The sequence below is a fragment of the Bufo bufo genome, chromosome 5, assembly GCF_905171765.1.
Source record: "Bufo bufo chromosome 5, aBufBuf1.1, whole genome shotgun sequence".
NCBI classification, from domain to species: domain Eukaryota; kingdom Metazoa; phylum Chordata; class Amphibia; order Anura; family Bufonidae; genus Bufo; species Bufo bufo.
The window spans coordinates 502,049,769-502,070,429 of NC_053393.1; the positions used below are offsets into that span (position 1 = coordinate 502,049,769).

At 43.9% G+C, this 20,661-nt stretch overlaps 1 protein-coding gene across 5 annotated transcripts in view; it reads right to left on the reverse strand.

Moving 5' to 3' along the window:
• The window catches only part of LOC121002790 (phosphofructokinase, platelet), a 91,265-nt gene that overhangs the window by 60,145 nt on the left and 10,459 nt on the right, over window positions 1-20,661 (reverse strand). For all 5 annotated transcript variants that reach the window (XM_040434333.1, XM_040434331.1, XM_040434335.1 and 2 more), the window contains exons 2-3: window positions 19,736-19,809; window positions 1,870-1,947 (exon numbers count right to left, since the gene is read on the reverse strand). In XM_040434333.1, the coding sequence (XP_040290267.1) occupies window positions 1,870-1,947; window positions 19,736-19,809 (152 nt within the window). The remainder of the gene's footprint in view (window positions 1-1,869; window positions 1,948-19,735; window positions 19,810-20,661) is intronic.

Consider the following 20,661-nt stretch of genomic DNA (forward strand, 5'->3'; position numbering starts at 1 on the left):
AGTAAGACTATTATATTCTCCTATATCGCGCTATAAGGAATATAACTATCCAAAACAAAAAATTGAGTTTTGTGGGGTGACAGAAACCCTTTAAGAGAAACGGTGCGGCCATCTTGGACAGCAGGAGAGGAACCCGGGAATTTACAGATCTGCAGCATAAAAGATGAAAAGGAGGTCACCAGGCAAGTGTTCTGTTCATTCCCTAGTTAATCTGATTATTATTTTTTAACTGGATCCTTTTAATATCATCTGAATACCTGAATCACGATGACCTCTAATGAATATTCGTTGGAGGGTTTTCTTTTTTAGAGACATAATTTATCTGCCTTCTACAAGCTGGTGGCTGATTGGCCTATCATGTCTGTGTAAAAGTGAACAGGACAATCAAAGCCATTGCTGAAGCTCCAGGCTGTTGGCTGGGGCCTCCACGGCGACTGTCACTTGAGTCTTACCATAAGATGGTCAAAATTCTTAATGGGGAAACACAGAGGCCATGTGGTGGTCGCAAGACAAAAATTCATCTAGGAGCCATAGCCTTCAACTAGTCCAAGTGATCCACTGTCCAACTGATGTTCCTATCATCAGGGGCCCCGTGAATTTGTGTTACTATCCTGTGTTACTTGTGACAGCTACTAGCTCCAAAAATGGTGATGCTTGTTAAACCCAGGGGGAGCGTGACTGCACAGGAGATGAAAGGTGCACACTGTTATTATCTGTGCTGTAGGCCCTGGTTTCCAATATATTCTGCAAAAAATCTTGCACAGACTTTTCACTCATATCTACACTGAAATCCTGCCTCCAAAATTCCTCTGCTCTGTGGAAAATTCACCCTGTCCTGTACAGCTGCTTTGCACAGAGCTTGTGGCCTACACCAACCTGCACAAGATGTTCCTGCCTCGCTGTCACCTCGGCGTCCTCTGCTCCTGGACAACCTTGTTGAGGTGCTGGTCCTCTTAGCCTATTACCCCTTAGGAGCAGAGAGATTAAATGTGAGGAGGGCCTTCAAAGGCTACAGGGTCTGAGTGATGTCTCCGGTGTCCATATGCTGCAAAGGTGGGTATCTAGGGAGGACAGGGATCTTGGGATTCACTGATGGACAGGTGTGGTCACGTGCCCCAACATCAGTGGTCGTTTTGGGACCAAGGCATGGGGCCGCTTTGCACAGAGCTTGTGTACTACACCAACCTGCACAAGATGTTCCTGCATCACTGTCACCTCGGGGTCCTCAGCTCCTGTACAACCTTGTTGAGGTGCTGGTCCTCTTAGCCTATTACCCCTCAGGAGCAAAGAGATTAAATGTGAGGAGGGTCTTCAGCGGCCACAGGATCTGAGTGATGTCTCTGGTGTCCGTATACTGTAAGGGTGGGTAGCTGGGGGGGGGGACAGGTATCTTGGGATCCACTGATGGACAGGTGTGGTCATGTGCCCCAACATCAGTGGCAGTTTTGGGACCAAAGCATTGTCTACACAGGGACTATCTATACTATGCAAGAGTGCGGCACTGTCCCACAGGGCACAACTAACCAGCTTACAAAAGTACATCAGTACATTAATCAAAGTGCCATTTCCAAAGGTGACCAACCCCTTTAAGCATGACATTGTGTCTATTCAAAAGAATGCATTATATGTGCAATGCAGGACAGGCCCTCCAGAGGAAGAGGTGCTCCTGGTAAGTGGTCTTCACTCCAGCCAAGAGGTTCACGTGACCTCCTTTGTTAGTTTAGAACTTCCTATTAGGATACATGGAAATAGATTTTCAAAACGAAACCACCCCTTTTTTCAGAGAATTCCCTAGAATCCTGAAATAATCCAAACTAATATCTACCAGCAAACGTAACATAAATGAAATACAAGACTTGTGGCACTTACCACTTGTAAAATGCTGGATACACTTTCCCATGACACTTCAACAATATTGTCTCCGCCATCAACCATTCCTTGATAACCCTTAAAACAAAGATTAAAAAAAAAGAAATTACGTAAAAGAACAGAGAATGTTCAGGAAGATGTCTGAAAATGAACACAAAATCAGCAACTATAATTGTTTAGGCCTTGTGCACACGACCGTATTTTTAGTCCGTGTCCGAGCCGCATTTTTTGCGGATCGCACATGGACCCATTAATTTCTTTGGGTCAGCGAAAAAACAGACAGCACACGGATGTCATCAATGAGCTGTCCACATCCGTGCAGCCGTGCCGCAAATGATAGAATCTGTTCTATTCTTGTCTGTTTTGTGGACAAGAATATATTTTTTTTTACAGTGGTTCCCGTGAAAACTGCAGGATGCACACGGACTGCATCCATATTTTGCGGATCCGCGATTTGCAGATCGCAAAACGGATACAGTCATGTGCAGGAGGCCTTAATCAAAGGATGCTCCGAACTGGCGATCTCTACTTAGTCTTCAGCTTCTGCTGTAGTGAAATTCTTTATTACATTGCAGTTCTCGGCTGGAAGTAAGAACTAGTTTATCAACTTTCTGGATTATTCTGGATCGGATTAAAGGCATTTTGCTGCATTCTGAAACCTCATAAACATAATATAATCGTTTTATGCTTAAAAGGATTCTCTGGGCTTTAAAAAAAAATCCGTCCACCTTCTGCCCTATTGTGGGAAGAGAGTTCGGTCAGTACTTACAGGTCGAAGTCGAAGAGGCCGCAGCCGGTGTGAGCGCAGCGGAGAAGGCGAAATCGGTGGCCCGACAGAGGCCAGATTATTTTTTAAAGCCCATAGAAGTCCTCTAAGGCCTCTTGCACTCAAATGTGTGCGCCGCCCGCAATGCACGAAAACCCACCATGGGGCAGCTGCAGCGGATCGGGGACCTATTCACTTTAATGGGTCCGCGATCCGGCCGTTCCGCAAAAAGATAGGACATGTTCTATCTTTTTGCGAAACGGAAGTACGGGACAAAACCCCCACGGAAGCACTCCATAGTGTTCCGTTCCGTGCTTCCGTTCCGCACCATTCCGCATCTCCGGATTTGCGGACCCATTGAAGTGAATAGGTCCGCATCCGTGATGCGAAATGCACACGGAATGGTGCCCGTGTATTGCGGATCCGCAAATGCGACATGCACACCTTTTTTTTTTTTGTTATTGCATTGAACCTGCATTGGAAAAAAAATTCCAAATTGGTTTTATTAAAAAATGATGCTCCCTTTGTCTTCTAGGCCTGATTCTATTCACACACAAAATGCAAGCCGGTGTGTCCTCTGGTCAGAGAAATGCCTCAAAGGGCTCAATCACACGAACGTTGCCGTATTGCGGACCACGATTTGTGGTCCACAGCACGGGCACGGGCTTCGCACGGTCGTGTGAATGAGCCCAAACTGTCTGACGGTCCACTCTGTAGCACTTCCCCTAAGTGATCATTAGTCTGAAACTGAATTATGGTCTGCCTAATCAGATTTCGCCTTAAAGGGGTATTCCCTTCTGAGGCATGGATGGCATATCACTAGTATATGAAAAACAGAACATAATAGCGTCTACATAACACAAATACAAAAGTTATATATAGACTAAGACCTCATTTTGATATAATAAATAACTCTGAGGTTCTTGGAAGATATATTTTCATCCGGAACCTACTCATTTGACACCTGTTACTATACCATTGGGCATCTACATTTAGGAGACCAGAAAATAAATCACCAAAAGAAAAAAGATTAAAAAAATCTTGCATGATATGATAAAGAAATACACATATGTGCATGGCTACATTTAAAAACACACAACATACCATAAGAGCACTCACATAGTACTGATATATAGACTAATACCTCATTTTCTGTGATTTATTTTCTCTGCAATAGAAAGTTGGTGGTGTGGCTGCCTCCAAGTCTGAATGCACTCCTATTATCCCTATTCTATAGGCTGCTTTTGATTAGGTGACGCATGTAGCTGAGTTGGCTCTTCTTCTCAGCTGAGCTATTTTCAGAACTCCCACTGCGAGCCCTGTTCTCTAGATAGGAGCAGGTCCCAGAGGTAGGACCCACACCTATCCAACACTGATAGCATATCCTGGCAATATGCCGTCCATGTCCCAGATGGGCCAACCCCTTTAAATTAACGTTTATAACCACTTAGGAGAACAGAGACAACGGCTACAGGCTGAGCCATCAGATCATGAGGGCTCATGCACACGACCTTTGTATGTTTTGCGGAACGCAAACTGTGGATCCGCAAAACACGGATACTGGCTGTGTGCATTCCGTATTTTATGGAAAGGAATAGCTGGCCCCTAATAGAACGGTCAGTTTCATAGGTACAAATTTGCTGACAGATGCCCTTAAAGGGGTTGTCTCATCTTAGACAATGGGGGCATATCCTAGCGATTGTCTAATAGGTGAGGGTCCCATTGCCTATAGCGAGAACGGAGCTCCGAACGTGGTGGAGGTGCACTGCGCATGCGCAGCTGCCCTCCATTCATTTAGATGGGGCCACCAAAAATAGCCGAGCTATTTCCGTCAGGCCCATAGAAGTGAATGGGAGCGGTAGCCGGTCATGCGCAGTGTGCTCCCATTCACTTCTATTGGGAAAGCGCTTGGTGGTGGCTGGACCGGAGTCCTCCACCCACCACTTTGGGGGCTCAATTTAGGAGATAGGTGCGGGTCCCTATGAAGAAGGTGTGAACAGAGCCAGATGCTACTTGCCCACACACAGTGAGGTATCCGGCAGGCTATTCTGGCACAGATACAGCCTGTCGGGATACACCGTATGCGATGCACGCAGCAGTATCAGGCTAGGCCAGATCCGGTGAACTCGGGCAGTCTGTTCCTCTGCCGGTTACCTTACTGGAGGTGTTAAAACTAGTTTAGGATTTATAGTTCGACTACTATACAAATTATATATGCATGGTAGGCAATGATCAAACAATTAAAGGAACCCTGTCACAAGCTTAGATCTGCTTAAAGGGTAACTATCACAAACTTCTGACAAGTCATAGGGTGCTGAGGACCCCACCGATCGCTAAAACAAGGTGGCACAAGCACTTATCGGAGGGCTTTCTTCCTTAGTTTCTGTTGGGCTCTGCTCGACTCTCTGAGCAAGCGGTGTACGGATTCATGGAAAGTCTTGCATCATTTACTCTTTTGTATGGTGAAAACAGTGTATAATGCTGAATATAGAAAATGAACAGATGTGTGAACGCAAGCTAATAACTGCATAGTAACGAGATCCTGGATACAGTAACTAAGCTACCGAGTACTCCAATGTCTCATTTTTTGGTAACAGTAAGCATTTTATAGCTATTGATATCGGTAATTTCGGTATAGTCAGTACTTTCCTTTGACCTCCAGGGACAATATCTTTACCACTGAGGTCACCTCTGCTGCCAACAATTGGTCATATCTCTGTAACAAAACATCATGGCTGGAGGCTAGAATATAATGATTTGGCAAGAGGATCTGGGAAGCACCACTGGTTTGGTAAGATACTACGCATTTTGTTATTGTGTAGCATTCAGTGTTTTTGGTGAAAAAATTTAAAGGGCTAATCCTTTTGTGATATCAAATAGCCATGTAGATATTACCCTGGATTCACCAGGACTTAACTACTGATGACCTAACCTTAGGATAGGTCATCAATATCAGAATGTCGGGGATCAGACACTCCAACCAATCAGCTGTTTCCATGAGCTGCAGCGCCAGAACCAGGCACCGGCACTACATAGCTCTGTCCACCTGAATGGAAGCAGCGCTGCAGTAACCAAGTCCAGCCGCTACATAGTGTACACAGCTGGGCAGTTCCAGTGCTGCCGCACGTGAAAACAACTGATCAGTGCTGGGAGTCAGACCCCTGTTCATCGGATATTGATGACCTATCCTTTGGATAGGTCATCAGTAGTTGAGTCCAGAAAAACCCCTTTAATAGAGGATAAGCATTGGTGGTGTCTAAATCCCATGTGTCGTAGGGTCCTTGTGATGTTACAGGGTTAGGTGACATTCGAAGCATCGATCCCAAACTCACCATGCGATCACCATAAATACCATCATTGTGATTATTTTAATATGATATTACTAATCTTTATGACCACAGCACATTGAGAAGACATGTAGACATTACCCTGCTGGTACATCCTGCGGCTGCTTAAAAGTCATGGGACTTTACCATGTTGTATGAACCTGTGACATCAGAAAGTACTTACGGCGCATGGGATTTAGATGCCACGAATAAGCATTGTTAGTTGGATAACACCTTTAAATATGGTGAAATCTGTTGTACTTTCTATATAAGTTTAGATCAAAACAGAATCTTTGGACTGTTTGGTCTCCATTTCAGCTACTTTTATACTACTTAGTGCTAACTACATATCGCCAGTGCAGACGGCAAGAGGTTAAAGAAGTGACCTTCTCTCTGAAAGCCTTCTCAGGCAAGCAAAAGAGTGGTCACGTAATACACATCCCTACAGCATACTTTCCTATTTTTAAGGATCCTCTTTAGGGACAGTGGCAATGCGGGGTCCTTGACATGCCAGGTCAATGGTAGCAATATAAATTCTTGTGCAGGAAGTTCCATTAGTGGCAGTTGCCGCCAGCCTTTAGAGGAAGACTTGCGTGATCAGTCAGAAGTCCAGGAGTGCTCTCCTATTTCAGGAACCTCTAGGACAACCCAAAGCATGAACGTAGCTCCACAACTTTTGAAAAAGACTCTCACTATTCAAACACATGGACTTGTGCAAAGTCGTACTAAATACAGAACCATCTTACACACTATACACTGAAACCACTCCAAAAGACCACCACTTTGAGAAGACTAACCCTTATTCAAATCAGATTTCCTCCGACAGATTTTCAGTTCCACTTACCATCTTCTTTGAGAAGCCCAACTCTTTAGAAGGCTACTTTTCAATACAATTATGGGTGATTATCTAATAGATTTTATGGTATTTTGGCTAAATATTTGCTGTATCCTTTGCCGAAGCTTCACTTCGGAGCTTGTAGAAAATGGGGAGAATATGATCTGTTATAGAATTAGAAGAATTACATTTATTTAGTCTTGAGAAGAGACGTCTAAGGAGGGACATGATTAACCTGTACAAATATATAAATGGACCATACAAAAAATACGGTGAAAAACTGTTCCATGTAAAATGCCTCCGACTGGAGAAGAAAAAGGTCAGTCTCCAAAAGCGTCAAAAAGTCTTTCAGGTTGTGGTCACAGCAGAAAATGGGGACAGTTTCAAAAAGGGTTTAGATGAATTCTTAAAAGTAAATGACATTAATGCTTATGAAAATGTGTAGAACTCTCACTTCCCTCTGGGATTCGCATCCCCACCTATCCTTTGGTTGAACTTGATGGACTTATGCCTTTTTTCAACCGTATTAACTATCTAACTATGTAACTATATATATATACACGTCATCCGATGAGCCATGATGCGGACGACATATGTTTAGCTTTATAGGTCTAATGTGAGCACCATCCGAAACTCCCGCCAATCAGCTGTTTCTATGAGATGTAGTGCCAGAACCAGGCACCGGCACTACAAAGCTCTGTCCACTTGAATAGAAGCAGCGTTGCAGTAACCAAGTCCAGCCGCTACACAGTGTACACAGCTGGGCAGTTCTGGTACTACAGCTTGTGAAAACAACTGATCGGTGCTGGGAGTCAGACCCCTGTTGATCAGATATTGATGACCTTTCCAATGGAGAGGTCATCAATACTTGAGTCCTAAAAACCCCTTTAATAGAGGATAAGCATTAGTAGTGTCTAAACTCCATGCACCGTGAGAAGACCACCCCTTTAGAAGGCCACTTTTGGGTGGTTATCTAAAAGAGGTTTCAGGGTATTTTGGCAAAATATTGCCTATATTCTTTGCCTAGAGCTTCACTTCATCCGATGGACCATGATGCAGATGACGTATATTTTGCTTCAAAAGTCTAACACGAGCACCATATTTATTATCTGAACCACACAAAACAAGTGGAGATCTAAAATCTACTTTTGGACAAAATTGGCAAGTTTCTCAACATCAAAAGGCAAAAAATGAAATGGGTATGCAGTCAAATTTACCATGAAAAGGACAATGTTCTGTTTGGTCCCTCAGGCTGGTTCGGGGAGTATTTATCAAAACCAGTTTCACTGGTTTTCATCTTCCTGAGCCTTTCCCTGGTAACTTTCCAATGAAGACACTGCCTTGATTGTTCCATAAGGGGAATTATTTGCCTGGCAACATCATTAGGATAATGGCTGCAGTCCTCCCCACTTGCCAAGGAGACCTGAGTTCATAAATCATACAGCTTATTTATGACCTATAAATTCATTGCCGGCTCTAATGCTCATAAAAAACGCCTGGAAATGTTCAGCTTGTGGCCTGTCTGCTAAACGTTTTACGACAAGCACTGAATCAACAGTCCTGCTATTTATGACCATTATACAGGGAGGACATTGTACTCTCGTGTAATTGCAGTTTGTTTTGTTCTGGTTACTTTTACTTCGATATTGCATTGATTATTTACACTGAATATTACTAGGGGTCAAAGCCCAAGAAAGGGCATTTTACATCTGTGCCATGGTTTCTGGGAAACCACAAGACAATGCCGGACCAGCCATATGATGTACACCAGTGGTGCCCCATTGACTTGTATTGTAATCCGTCATGAAGTCCGTAGTTTTTATAGGAAAAATACCATTGCATGGTGGACTTTTCTTTCTATGATGGAATCTACAAAGGAGTCTTCTACGAAGATATAAACAAAGCCAAACATAAAGGACCGTTTCGATAGTGGTTAAAGGGATTTTCCGGGTGCGCGATATTGATAGCCTATCCTCAGGGCAAGTCATCAATATCTGATAGGTGGAGGTCCGACATTCGGCACCCTCGACGATCGGCTGTATGAGGCCGGTGAGTGCTGCAGCCTCCTCACAGCTCAGCGAGCACAGTGCCGTACACTGTATAGTGGCTGTGCTTGGTATTGCAGCTCAAGCCCATTCATTTGAATGGGACTGAGTTACGCCTAGGCCACGTGACCAATAAACATGAAATCACTGGTCTACTCTAGGGAAAGGCTTCAGTGCTCGCTTGCTCTTCAATGGGGGTGTATCTCAACAATTAGATAATGATGGCCTATCCTGAGAGTAGGTCATCAGTATATTAGTCTCAAACCCCTCCCCTTTAAATATTGAACGCTGTAGGTTGTCAGAAAGATTATGACAGAGGGAGCCCTCACCTTCACATGCACAGTCCCGTCTTTCTTGATTTTCCTCCCCTTTGCAGTGGCCACCCAATTATACAGCAGGGGTCACAGAAACCATGTCCTTCCTAAAGGGATTCTGTCACCACATTTTACCCCCTACAGTAAAACATAGCTACTTGTAGGTCTCCCGGAGCTGTATTAAATGATGCCCTTATTAACTAATAGTCTTGATTTATTTCTTTCTTAACATCGATTTTAGTGATATGCTAATGACTTACATAAGGTGCCCAAGGGGATGTCCTTTCCAAACATGGTGCCCAGCCGCACCCCTCGGTCCGGTGCCCAGCGCCGCCTTCCTGAGTCCAGCGCCACCTCTAATATAATATATTCAAGAGACGGCGCGCTGACGTAATCCCTGAGCCTGTTTGAAATCCCGCGCGTGCGCACTACGCACAGTAGTCTGCGCCAGTGCGGACTACAGGTAATGGCATCGTCGAGCGAAGTGCGCATGTTCGGGCAAAAAAGACTGAATTCTGTACCAAATTCAAAGGGTACTTCAACAAAGTAATAAAGTAGTTTAAGGGTGTGCATATTTATTCAACCACATTATTTTAGTTCTTTATTTTTCCACCCTGTTTTTTTATTGAATTGTACAGATTGCAGCTGACATTACAGGTGGGAAAAGGTCTGAGATGATTCTTCTTGGTCTGATTTTCCTGGCATTTCAACAGGGATGTGTAGACTTTTTATTTGCACTGTATGTACGCACATACATAACATTACGTATACAGTACATTCTCTGGCGCGTCAATGTAAATGGTTTACATAACACGGACTATTTTAATCTCCTTACAAGATGCAGACATCCTTAGTAAAGGTGCTCGGCTAAGCGTTTGTCTACAATCATAGTGAGGTTTCTTCTGACTTTCCTGGAATGCAGCCCCGGGGCCAGGCCGTGTTTAGACATGCGGCCTCTGCAAAATCTGCACAAAAGTCACGGGCAGGAATCCACGCTTACGCAACCTGCTAGATGAAGGATTATGTAGGTCATGTAAATCCTGCATATTTGGTAACAGTAGAGAGGCCTTTTAGCAGGTCACTTAGATGATTTCACCTCACTAGTCATAGAGCGAGCACTGCTAGAGGTGGATGGGGCCTCAGGGTGACCGCTGTGGTCGTTCACATTGAATGTCTTAGCTACACTGAAGGGAGCTAAACAGCAAGTAGACCCCCACCAGGGCTTCCGTCCGGACACATCCCTTCTTGGCGGTGGCTTAAAACCACTGGCCCCCAAACTGCAGCTCTGCCTCCCATCAAAATCAAAAACAAAGGGGTGCAGACACCACGCGATGTCCTCGCCAAAATTCCGATGGCAAGTTCCACCATGTGAACGCGCCCTTACTGTGCCTTTGCATACCCTGGATTTCGTACAGAGGCTTTTTCTCCCAGGAAATAAAACCGTAGCATACTCCATCACGTCACATTACGGAGCTGTTCTCCCGTAGAAGCACGGTACGGCACCACGCCGATTCCTGTGGCTCCCTAATACATAACTGCCGCGGGCTAAGGCCCTGACTCATCTGACACACCAGTCTTGATGAGGCGTGTGCTGCCGGAGGCGCCATGTCATTTACAACGAGGAGGGAGCTTCCTCATGATTTACATGTCTGTGCTCCAAGATAAAATATATGGCAGCTCGGAGCCACCGTAGATTCCAGTCATTATTTACGGGGCTAATGGCCTCCCTCACACACCACCCTCGTCACACCCCCTTTTAGTAAAATTGGCGAGGGAGGTGTAAAATTCAAATTATGACTGAAAAATAAAAACTTTTCTTTGCCAAAACCAGGCATAGGGAAGAATAATGAATTTCCCCCTTAGCGTGTCAGGTGAGGTGCCCGTACATCTCCAATGTTCCTCCTGCTGACAAGTAGTCCTCCTGACTCCCCCATACACAGAAAAGCTCAGTTCAGGAGAAGATCCAGACACAAGCTTTACTCAATGCCTGACTGCTTCCTTCACCACTTATCCTGCGCAGGTTCACACTGTGCAAGCACAGACTTCTCATTTTAAATGCCCTATTTTATTCCCGCACGGCCATCTGAATTTTAATCGGCTCTGACATTTTTGGTTACACAGGCTGACTGTGTGTTCTCCTGCTCTTACCCGGTTTGACCCAGGCCAATAATGCACTGCCATTTATTGACATGTTAATCTAGAAGACTATAAGGACAATTTCATCCCTCTAAGGCCTCTTTCACACGGCCGTTTTTTTTTTCCGTTTTGCGGGACGTTTTTTGCTGTCCGTATACGGTCCGTATACGGTCTGTATACGGAACCATTGATTTCAATGGTTCCGCGAAAAAAACGGAATGTACTCCGTATGCATTCCGTTTCCGTATTTCTGTTTTTCCGTTCCGTTTTAACATAGAACATGTCCTATATTTGGCCGCAAATCACGTTCCGTGGCTCCATTAAAGTCTATGGGTCCGCAAAAAAACGGAATGCATACGGAAGTGCATCCGTATGTCTTCCGTATCCGTTCTGTTTTTTGCGGATCCATCTATTGAAAATGTTATGCCCAGCCCAATTTTTTCTATGAAATTACTGTATCCTGTATTTGCCATACGGAAAAACGGAACGGAAACACAACGGAAACAAAAAACGGAACAACGGATCCGTTTAAAACGGACCGCAAAACACTGAAAAAGACATACTGTCGTGTGAAAGAGGCCTAAAGCTAACAACCTAGAAACAGGCTTATAAAACTGAGATCCTATTTCTGTATTTTAGGGAATGGCTTATATAACAATTCCATATTAGGCCTGTATTACTGGAAATGTCCCTTTAACGGGAAAATGACCTATTGTTTAAATCATGTTTTTATGTTTAACCTATTTTAAAGAATTTTTGATGGTGGGATTTTTAATTTTCCATATCAATATTTATATTTAAAGAAAAACCATAAAATCCTGCATTTTTCACACTGGCCACTAAGAATAATAATAGGCGCCACCTATTGGTCTGTACAGATCCCATTACTGCATTATCTGCTTATCTGTCATTCTGATCCTGCCTGTAATGATAAGATGTATAGATAAGACAGGATCCACCACTCACAGTAGACGATTGTCAAAGCTTCTCTATTCTTTTCTTGTACAATGACCTCTGCCCAGGTCACACAGATCTGGGGGGGGTCACGGCATTAGGGATCATGCACACGACCGTATGATCCGAAAAAAATACGGATGGCGTACGTGTGCCTTCCGTATTTTGCTGAACAGAACAGCTGGCCCCTAATAGAACAGTCCTATCCTTGTCCGTAATGCGGACAATAATAGGACATGTTCTATTTTTTTGCAGAACGGACGTATGGACATACGGAAATGGAATCCACACGGAGTAACTTCTGTTTTTTTTTTTTTGCGGACCCATTTAAATGAATGGTAGCGCATACGGCTTGCAAAACAACGGAACGGACGCGGAAAGAAAATTACGCTCGTGTGCATGAGCCCTTATACTGTGAACTCTATTAGGATGTTCCTCTGGCGGATTTCAGTATGCAGATGTGGACCTAGAGTAAGCAGATCCCAGACTCCTCTGGCAGTGGCTTATCTCCCCTGAAGGATTGGCCATGTTGAAATTCAACAGCCTGATCCATCCAGGGAAAATACATATTAGATGGTTGGCTGTTCCGGCCAAAATTGGCAGATTCGGCATTAGGCTACATGCACACGAACGCTGTTTGTTTCCGTGTCCGTTCAGTTTTTTTTGCGGATAGGATGCGGACCCGTTCATTTCAATGGGTCCGCAAATAATGCTGTCCGCATCAGTATGTCCGTTCTGTAGTCCCGCAAAAAAAAATAGAACATGTCCTATTCTTGTCTGTTTTAGGCATTGTTACAATGGATCCGCAACAAAAAACGGATGGCATACGGATGTTATCCTTTTTTGGGGGCGGATCCGCAATTTGCGGACAGCAAAACACATACGGTCGTGTGCATGAGGCCTTAATCTGGTTATTACCTTGTATGTCCTTCAATCACATGCCTCAGGAGGCATATGATGAAGAACGCAGATTTGACTGTGACCCAGTTTTTCCTAGTACACGGTAGTCTTCTCTCATTATCTCCAATTACGTCCTAATTAGAGTAAACTGGGCAAAATAAATGAATAGTTATTTAATTTGTTTTTCTCATCCTCTCAACATGACCGGATCACTTGTGTGCAGGAGAAATAGGTCATGATGAAAGGTTGGCTTTTATTCCATTCTCCGATTTTATTGTTGTGGGTTGTCTCACTTCAACTGGAATTTAGCATGTAGATTACTGGAATACCGAAGAGCAGGTGTGAACATAGCCTAACAGGAAGGCCTAAATGTCACTTCAGCAAATGGAATTTATCATGTAGAGAAAGTTAATACAAGGCACTTACTAATGTATTGTGATTGTCCATATTGCTTCCTGGATTAATTTTTCCATCACATTATACACTGCTTGTTTCCATGGTTACAGACCACCCTGCAATGGTGGTCGTGCTTGCACACTATAGGAAAAAGCACCAGCCTACGTGAGCTCCCACGGTCCCGGCCTCCAGAGTGGGTAAAATTGCACCACTTTTTAGGAAGATTCTAGGCCCAGGGACATTAGTAAATCTGGGCTCCTGTGTTCTGAATGAGTCGACATCTGCTTCTTGAGGAAAGTCAGGACACCCTAAGGCCCCTTTCACACGGGCGTTGCGGGAAAATGTGCGGGTGCGTTGCGGGAACACCCGCGATTTTTCCGCGCGAGTGCAAAACATTGTAATGCGTTTTGCACTCGCGTGAGAAAAATCGCGCGTGTTTGGTACCCAAACCCGAACTTCTTCACAGAAGTTCGGGCTTGGGATCGGTGTTCTGTAAATAGTATTATTTTCCCTTATAACATGGTTATAAGGGAAAATAATAGCATTCTGAATACAGAATGCATAGTAAAACAGGGCTGGAGGGGTTAAAAAAAAATAAAAAATCATTTAACTCACCTTAATCCACTTGCTCGCGATGCCCGGCATCTCCGTCTGACTCTTTTACTGTATAGGACCTGTGGAGAGCATTAACTATAGTTTAAGGACCTGGGATGACGTCACTCTGGTCATCACATGGTACGTCACATGATCTTTTACCATGGTGAATCACCATGGTAAAAGATCATGTGACGTACCATGTGATGACCGGAGTGACGTCATCCCAGGTCCTTAAACTATAGTTAATGCTCTCCACAGGTCCTATACAGTAAAAGAGTCAGACGGAGATGCCGGCTACGCGAGCAAGTGGATAAAGGTGAGTTAAATGACTTTTTATTTTTTTTTAACCCCTCCAGCCCTGTTTTACTATGCATTCTGTATTCAGAATGCTATTATTTTCCCTTATAACCATGTTATAAGGGAAAATAATAAGGTTCGGGTCTCCATCCCGATCGTCTCCTAGCAACCGTGCGTGAAAATCGCACCGCATCCGCACTTGCTTGCGGATGCTTGCGATTTTCACGCAACCCCATTCATTTCTATGGGGCCTGCGTTACGTGAAAAACGCACAAAGAGGAGCATGCTGCGATTTTCACGCAACGCAAAAGTGATGCGTAAAAATCACAGCTCGTGTGCACAGCCCCATAGAAATGAATGGGTCAGTATTCAGTGCGGGTGCAATGAGTTCACCTCCCGCAACGCATCCGCGCGGAATACTCGCCTGTGTGAAAGGGGCCTAACAGATATTAGATGGCTGTCCGGTCCTGCTGAAATCAGTGGTTAAAGGGGTATCTACGGTAATTTGTGGGGGTCTGACACTCAGGTGTTCAAGAAGGCATCGGCGCTCCTGTGCGCACCGCGGCCTTCTTGTGGCTCACCAAGCACAGCGCCGTACATTGTATATGCTCAGTATCGCTCTCAGCCCCATTCACTTCTACGGCCATGTGATAGATGAACGTGACCTCACATGGCCTAGGGAAAGCTGAGAAATGGCCGTGGCGCTCATGGGAATGCCGGTGCCTTTTCAAACAGCTGATCAGCGGGGGTTCCAGGTATCGGACCCCCACTGATCAAATACTGATGACCTAACCTGAGGTCATCAGTATAAAAATCTCGGAAAACCCTTTTAAGCCTAAAGTCAGCCACTAAAATCAGTGAATGTTCAAGCGTGTTTCTCACGGAGCAGTTTGCCCTCAAGCCTGTAATTCCAAGTGCCACCTACCTGGTAAATAGTTACCTGAAAACACCCTTACATTTAGGGCTCACGCACACACATCAGGTTTTTTTTGGTGCATGAGGTAAACCTGCTCCGATACCTCTCTACCCTCCACCCTGGTCCCACATGAGGGGCAGTATCACATTAAACAGGTCGCCTTGTCTGAAAAGCAGGTGGGAGACAGGTGAAATGCAATCTGGGAGACCGTGCGAGCTACACAATTCACTGGGAATGCATTGAAAGGGACGGCTCGTATTTCATTTCAGTTTAAAGGGGATGTCCCATCACAAAAGGACCTATTGTTTATATCACATTTTTATTGTTAAACCTTTTTTTTCTTTAGAATTTTTGGTTAGTTGTTTCAGTGTCACTCTCTATACTCTCTATACGGTTTATAATCCAGCTTTCCTATGCTATGGAAAAACTGTTTGCTACACACTTATATCTTTTCTAATTTTACAGGGAAATGGGATAATACTGTACAGGGTGAGACGACGCTGGATTCTTCTGGTGCCCGGGGGATGATGACTCCGGGCGACACATCTTGTGCTTATCTCGCTATCTGCGTCCAGCAGATTATAAACCAGGGGAATCAATATTTCTCCTGTGGGTGTGCGAGTATTATACGGATATTGTAAGCAAAGGCATTTCCTGTTCTTCTTCCTTTTTGCATGCTTCTCATTCCTTACAGGTGAAACTCGAAAACGTAGAATATCGTGCAAAGTTCATTTATTTCAGTAATGAAAACTGAGGTGAAACTAATATATGAGACTCATTACATGCAAAGCGAGATATTTCAATCCATTATCTGTTATAATTGGATGATTATGGCTTACAGCTTATGAAACCCCAAAGTCACAATCTCAGGTACCCTTTGCTCAGGGGGTATGGATTAATTAGCTGACTAGAGTGTGACACTTTGAGCCTAGAATATTGAACCTTTTCACAAAATTCTAATTTTAAGTTGCATTACTGAAATAAATGGACTTTTGCACCATTTTCTAATTTTTCGAGTTTCACCTGTATATACTCACAGTGGTGATAATGTATCTGCACAGACATTTGTACCAAACTACTCTTACATTTCCTTGTATTGAATTCATTGTTAAATTAAAATTCGGGTAAAAAATGTATATAATGATGCAATGTTTGCACCGGCCACTAGATTTCCTGGTTTGTACAGGTAACTTTTCAGCAGCTATCTTATTATCATCACAGGCAGGATTACACTGGCAGATAACAAATGGAAAGCTTTTTTTCCGGATCCGTTAGACGGATTCGGGGGAAATACCGGATCCGTCTCATCCGGTATCATCCGGAATAACGGATCCGGTATTACATTTTTTTTCAAAGATCAAAAGAGAAACCGGCTCCTCCTACATCCTGGCGCATGTGCAGACCGGAAAAGCGGATCCAGCAATTTCCAGAACACTTACATTAGTACCGGATCCAGCATTAATACATCTCTATGGAAATGAATGCCAGATCCGGCACGTGCAGTAGTGTTCCAGGATTTTGTCCGGAAAAAATACTGCAGCATGCTGCGGTATTTTCTCCGGTCAAATACCGTACAAGAGACGGAACGGAAGACATCCTGATGCATACTGAACGGATTGCTTCCCATTCAGAATGCATGGGGACAAAACTGATGCGTTTTTTTCCGGTATTGAGACCGGATTTCAATACCGGAAAAGAATAAGGGTACTTTCACACTAGCGTAACTCACAAATACGGACGGCAGCAAGGAGATTCATTTCACCACAATTTACATCATCTACCTTTCTAATGGGCCAGAGAATGAAATTATTTGTCAGAGTGCTTCTTTAGTTTATTAGAGGTAAGTCTGTAGAAGAGAAATTATGGGGGAGATTTATTAATCCCTTCAGGACAAGTCTATTTCAGGCCTTTAGGCCTCATGCACACGACCGTTTTTTTTGCGGTCCGCAAAACGGATTTCCGTTGTTCCGTGATCATTTTTTCTTCCGTGGGTCTTCCTTGATTTTTGGAGGATCCACGGATATGAAAAGTGAAAAAAAAAACTAAGTCAAGTTTGCATTGAAAATGATAGGAAAAACGGACACGGATCACGGACGCGGATGACTATCTTGTGTGCATCTGTGATTTTTCACGGACCCATTGACTTGAATGGCTCCGTGAACCGTTGTCCGTATAGAAAATAGGACAGGTCATATTTTTTTCACGGACTGGAAAAACGGATCATTTTCCAATTTTTCTACGGACCCATTGAAAGTCAATGGGTCCGCGAAAAAAAATGGAAAAGGAACAACGGCCGCGGATGCACACAACGGTCGTGTGCATGAGGCCTTAGGATGAAGTATTTCTCATCTTCACATTCCAAGAACTATGGGCCAGATGTATCATTACTCTGACGGCTCACTCCACTTTCACATATGGCTAAAGTCAGTTTAAGCCAAGTCAGATTTATGATCGGCCCTTTAAGACTGTAATAAATGCAGTTTATCCGTCAGTAAGCAGCTTTACAAAAGTCGCACATCTTTACGAAAAAGTCGCACGTTTTTATGAAAAAGTTGCATGTTCTATTAAAAAGTCTCATAAGATAAGCATGGTCCTCACTGGAGTGAAATTGCAACTTTTTTGCAACTTTTTTGCGACTTTTTAAATAATCCCAATAGTAAATCTGTCTAGAGATTCATTTACATAAGAAAACACGCCCACTTTCAGAAAACTGGCGAGCATAGTGCAGAGCAGAAAAAAGTCGCAAATTTGTGCGCAGTTTTAGCGTTTGGGACTTTTTTTGGGACTTTTTCACTCCATTATTCTGACCTGAGCTAATGATAAATCTGGCCCTATAACTTTATTATATATATATTTCTTCAATGCAGTTGTATAAGCTTGTTTCCTGTGAGATGAGTTGTGTTTTTCAGTGCCACCATTTTATGATATCTATTACCAGTAACTTATGGATTCATTTTTATAACTTTTTTATAAGGAGAATGGAAAAAAACAGCAATTCATTTTCATTTTGTATCGTTCAAAATGCAGCATAAATAACAAGTCACCTTCATTCTGTGGCTCATATTTATATATTTGCTTTTAGTTTTACTTCTTTTACACAAGTGTTATTTCACCGGATCAGCCGTAACGTTTTAATTTTTTAAAACTTTTGAGCAGTCTCCAAAGCTTGCAATTTTGTCACCATCTTTTCCGTTAGCCATTAAAAAGTATCAACCACTATGTAATCTCAATTCTTTTTTTCTTCTAGTGCCACACGTGGACTTGTACATACAATCCTTTGATGGCTTACATAATACACTGTGCTACTTATGTAGTGCAAGGCATTATGTCTGCCTGTCAGTATACTAGACGGACTTGGAGGCCATTGCCAGGCCTCTGGCTGCCATACTGGCCTTCAGCACGCCTCGATCATGTCATGGGTGGAGACGATGAAGTGACAGGAAGCCTCTAACAGCTTAGATGCCACGGTTGCTGTCAAACAACCAGGATTGGAGAGAGCTCCAATCCTACTGCAGCAAATCCCTGGCTTCAGTGGTACACAGCACAAGACCACTGATGTCAGTGATTGGCTGCAGCGGTCATGTGCCGTATACTTCATGTCACTGCTGCAGCCTTGTACACCCACATCACATGGAGGACAGGAGCTGCGGCTCTGGAAACGGCAGGGGAGTAACAGGTGAGTATAGGCTAATTGTTTCTTTTATGACACTTAAAGGTTTTTGGGGAATGTTTCTCAACCCTTTGATCAGTGTTTACTATTATTACTGAACTAACAAGCATCACAGCATTAGGCCTCATGCACCTGGTCGTTGCCTGGCTGCGGCCATAAGCGGGTCCGCAATATGCAGGCACCGGCCGAGTGCTCACCGCACCACAGATCCAGAAGGAGTGGTGCGGAACGGAGGAGGAGGTGCGGTGCTTCTGTGGGGTTTCTCCCCGTGCCTCCACACCACAAAAAAATGTAACATATTCTAATTTTTGCGGTGCGGACGGATCATGGACCCACTCAAGTTGAATGGGTCTGGATATATATTGTGGCGGCTGCACGCAAATTGCAGTCCCCAATGCACGTAATGACCGAGCAGCAGCCGTGTGCATGAGGCCTAATATGTACGATATACAAAGTGGCTCAATAAGGCTCCCTTTATATATTTTGCCCCTGACATAAAATCCATTAAAATGGCGCCAACTAGAACAAAAAGTCAACTTGTTATCAGAATTACGAGCGTAGAATCAAATGAATCACAGGAACTCATGGCCTGAAATGACCGTGTGCCGTAACACTAGACACTCCATGGACTTTGACCATATGAATAAATATTTTATGATTCCATAGAAATCGTTATATATAAAAAAAAAAGCAAACGGAAGGGAGTGGACCTACCTCATGGACGAAATAAACTTTGGCTTCTACGTAGATTCCCATACGAACCACAGCACGGACAGCAGCGTTCATCCCTGGAAGGAACAGTGAGGCTCTATTAGTGCTAATGGTCAAACGTACAATAGGCTGGATTCACATCTAGACATCAGTCAGCATGCAGGAAGGGCACAAAGAGGGACGCTGCACACCAGGAGATATACTGGAAATGTTCTGGTTCCCCCAAAAAAATAATCCCCAGAGGACCTCTGTCCACAGCAGTGCAGAAGAAGACTTGCTTTTGGGTATAAGGCTCTTGTCTTGCTGCAAGACCCAATCATGCTTCAGACTTAGGCTAGGTCTACACGACGACATTTGTCGCGCGACAATAAGTCACGCGACTGATAGGGCACAACTACACTGCACCAATGTCGCGCAACAATTTTATATAATGATAGTCTATGGTGTCGCAATGCAACATGCTGCGACTGCGACGCAACAGTCGCAGAAAAATCCATCTCGAATGGATTTTCTGCGACTGTTGCGTCGCAGACGCAGCATGTTGCATGTTGCAGTGCGACACCATAGACCATCATTATAAAAATTGTTGCGCGTCATTGGTGCAACAAAATGTTGCGCTACAAATGTAGCAGTGTAGTTGTGCCCTATCTGTCGCGTGACTTATTGTCGCGCAACAAATATCGTCGTGTAGACCTAGCCTAAGGACCGGTGACCCAACAAAAAATTTGTCTCAGGTGATTGCGTGGGTCCAGAATCAGAAGCCAAACCTCCAGTGATCATCTGTCATCACCAGCTGGCTGTACATTTGATCACCAAATGTATGGGCAACCATGTCATGCTTGGACGGATCAGTTCCAACATAGCTGCTTCTTGTTGGGCTATGTTCACACATTAAAGTCCATCTGTCAGCAGTTTTGTCCCTATGACAC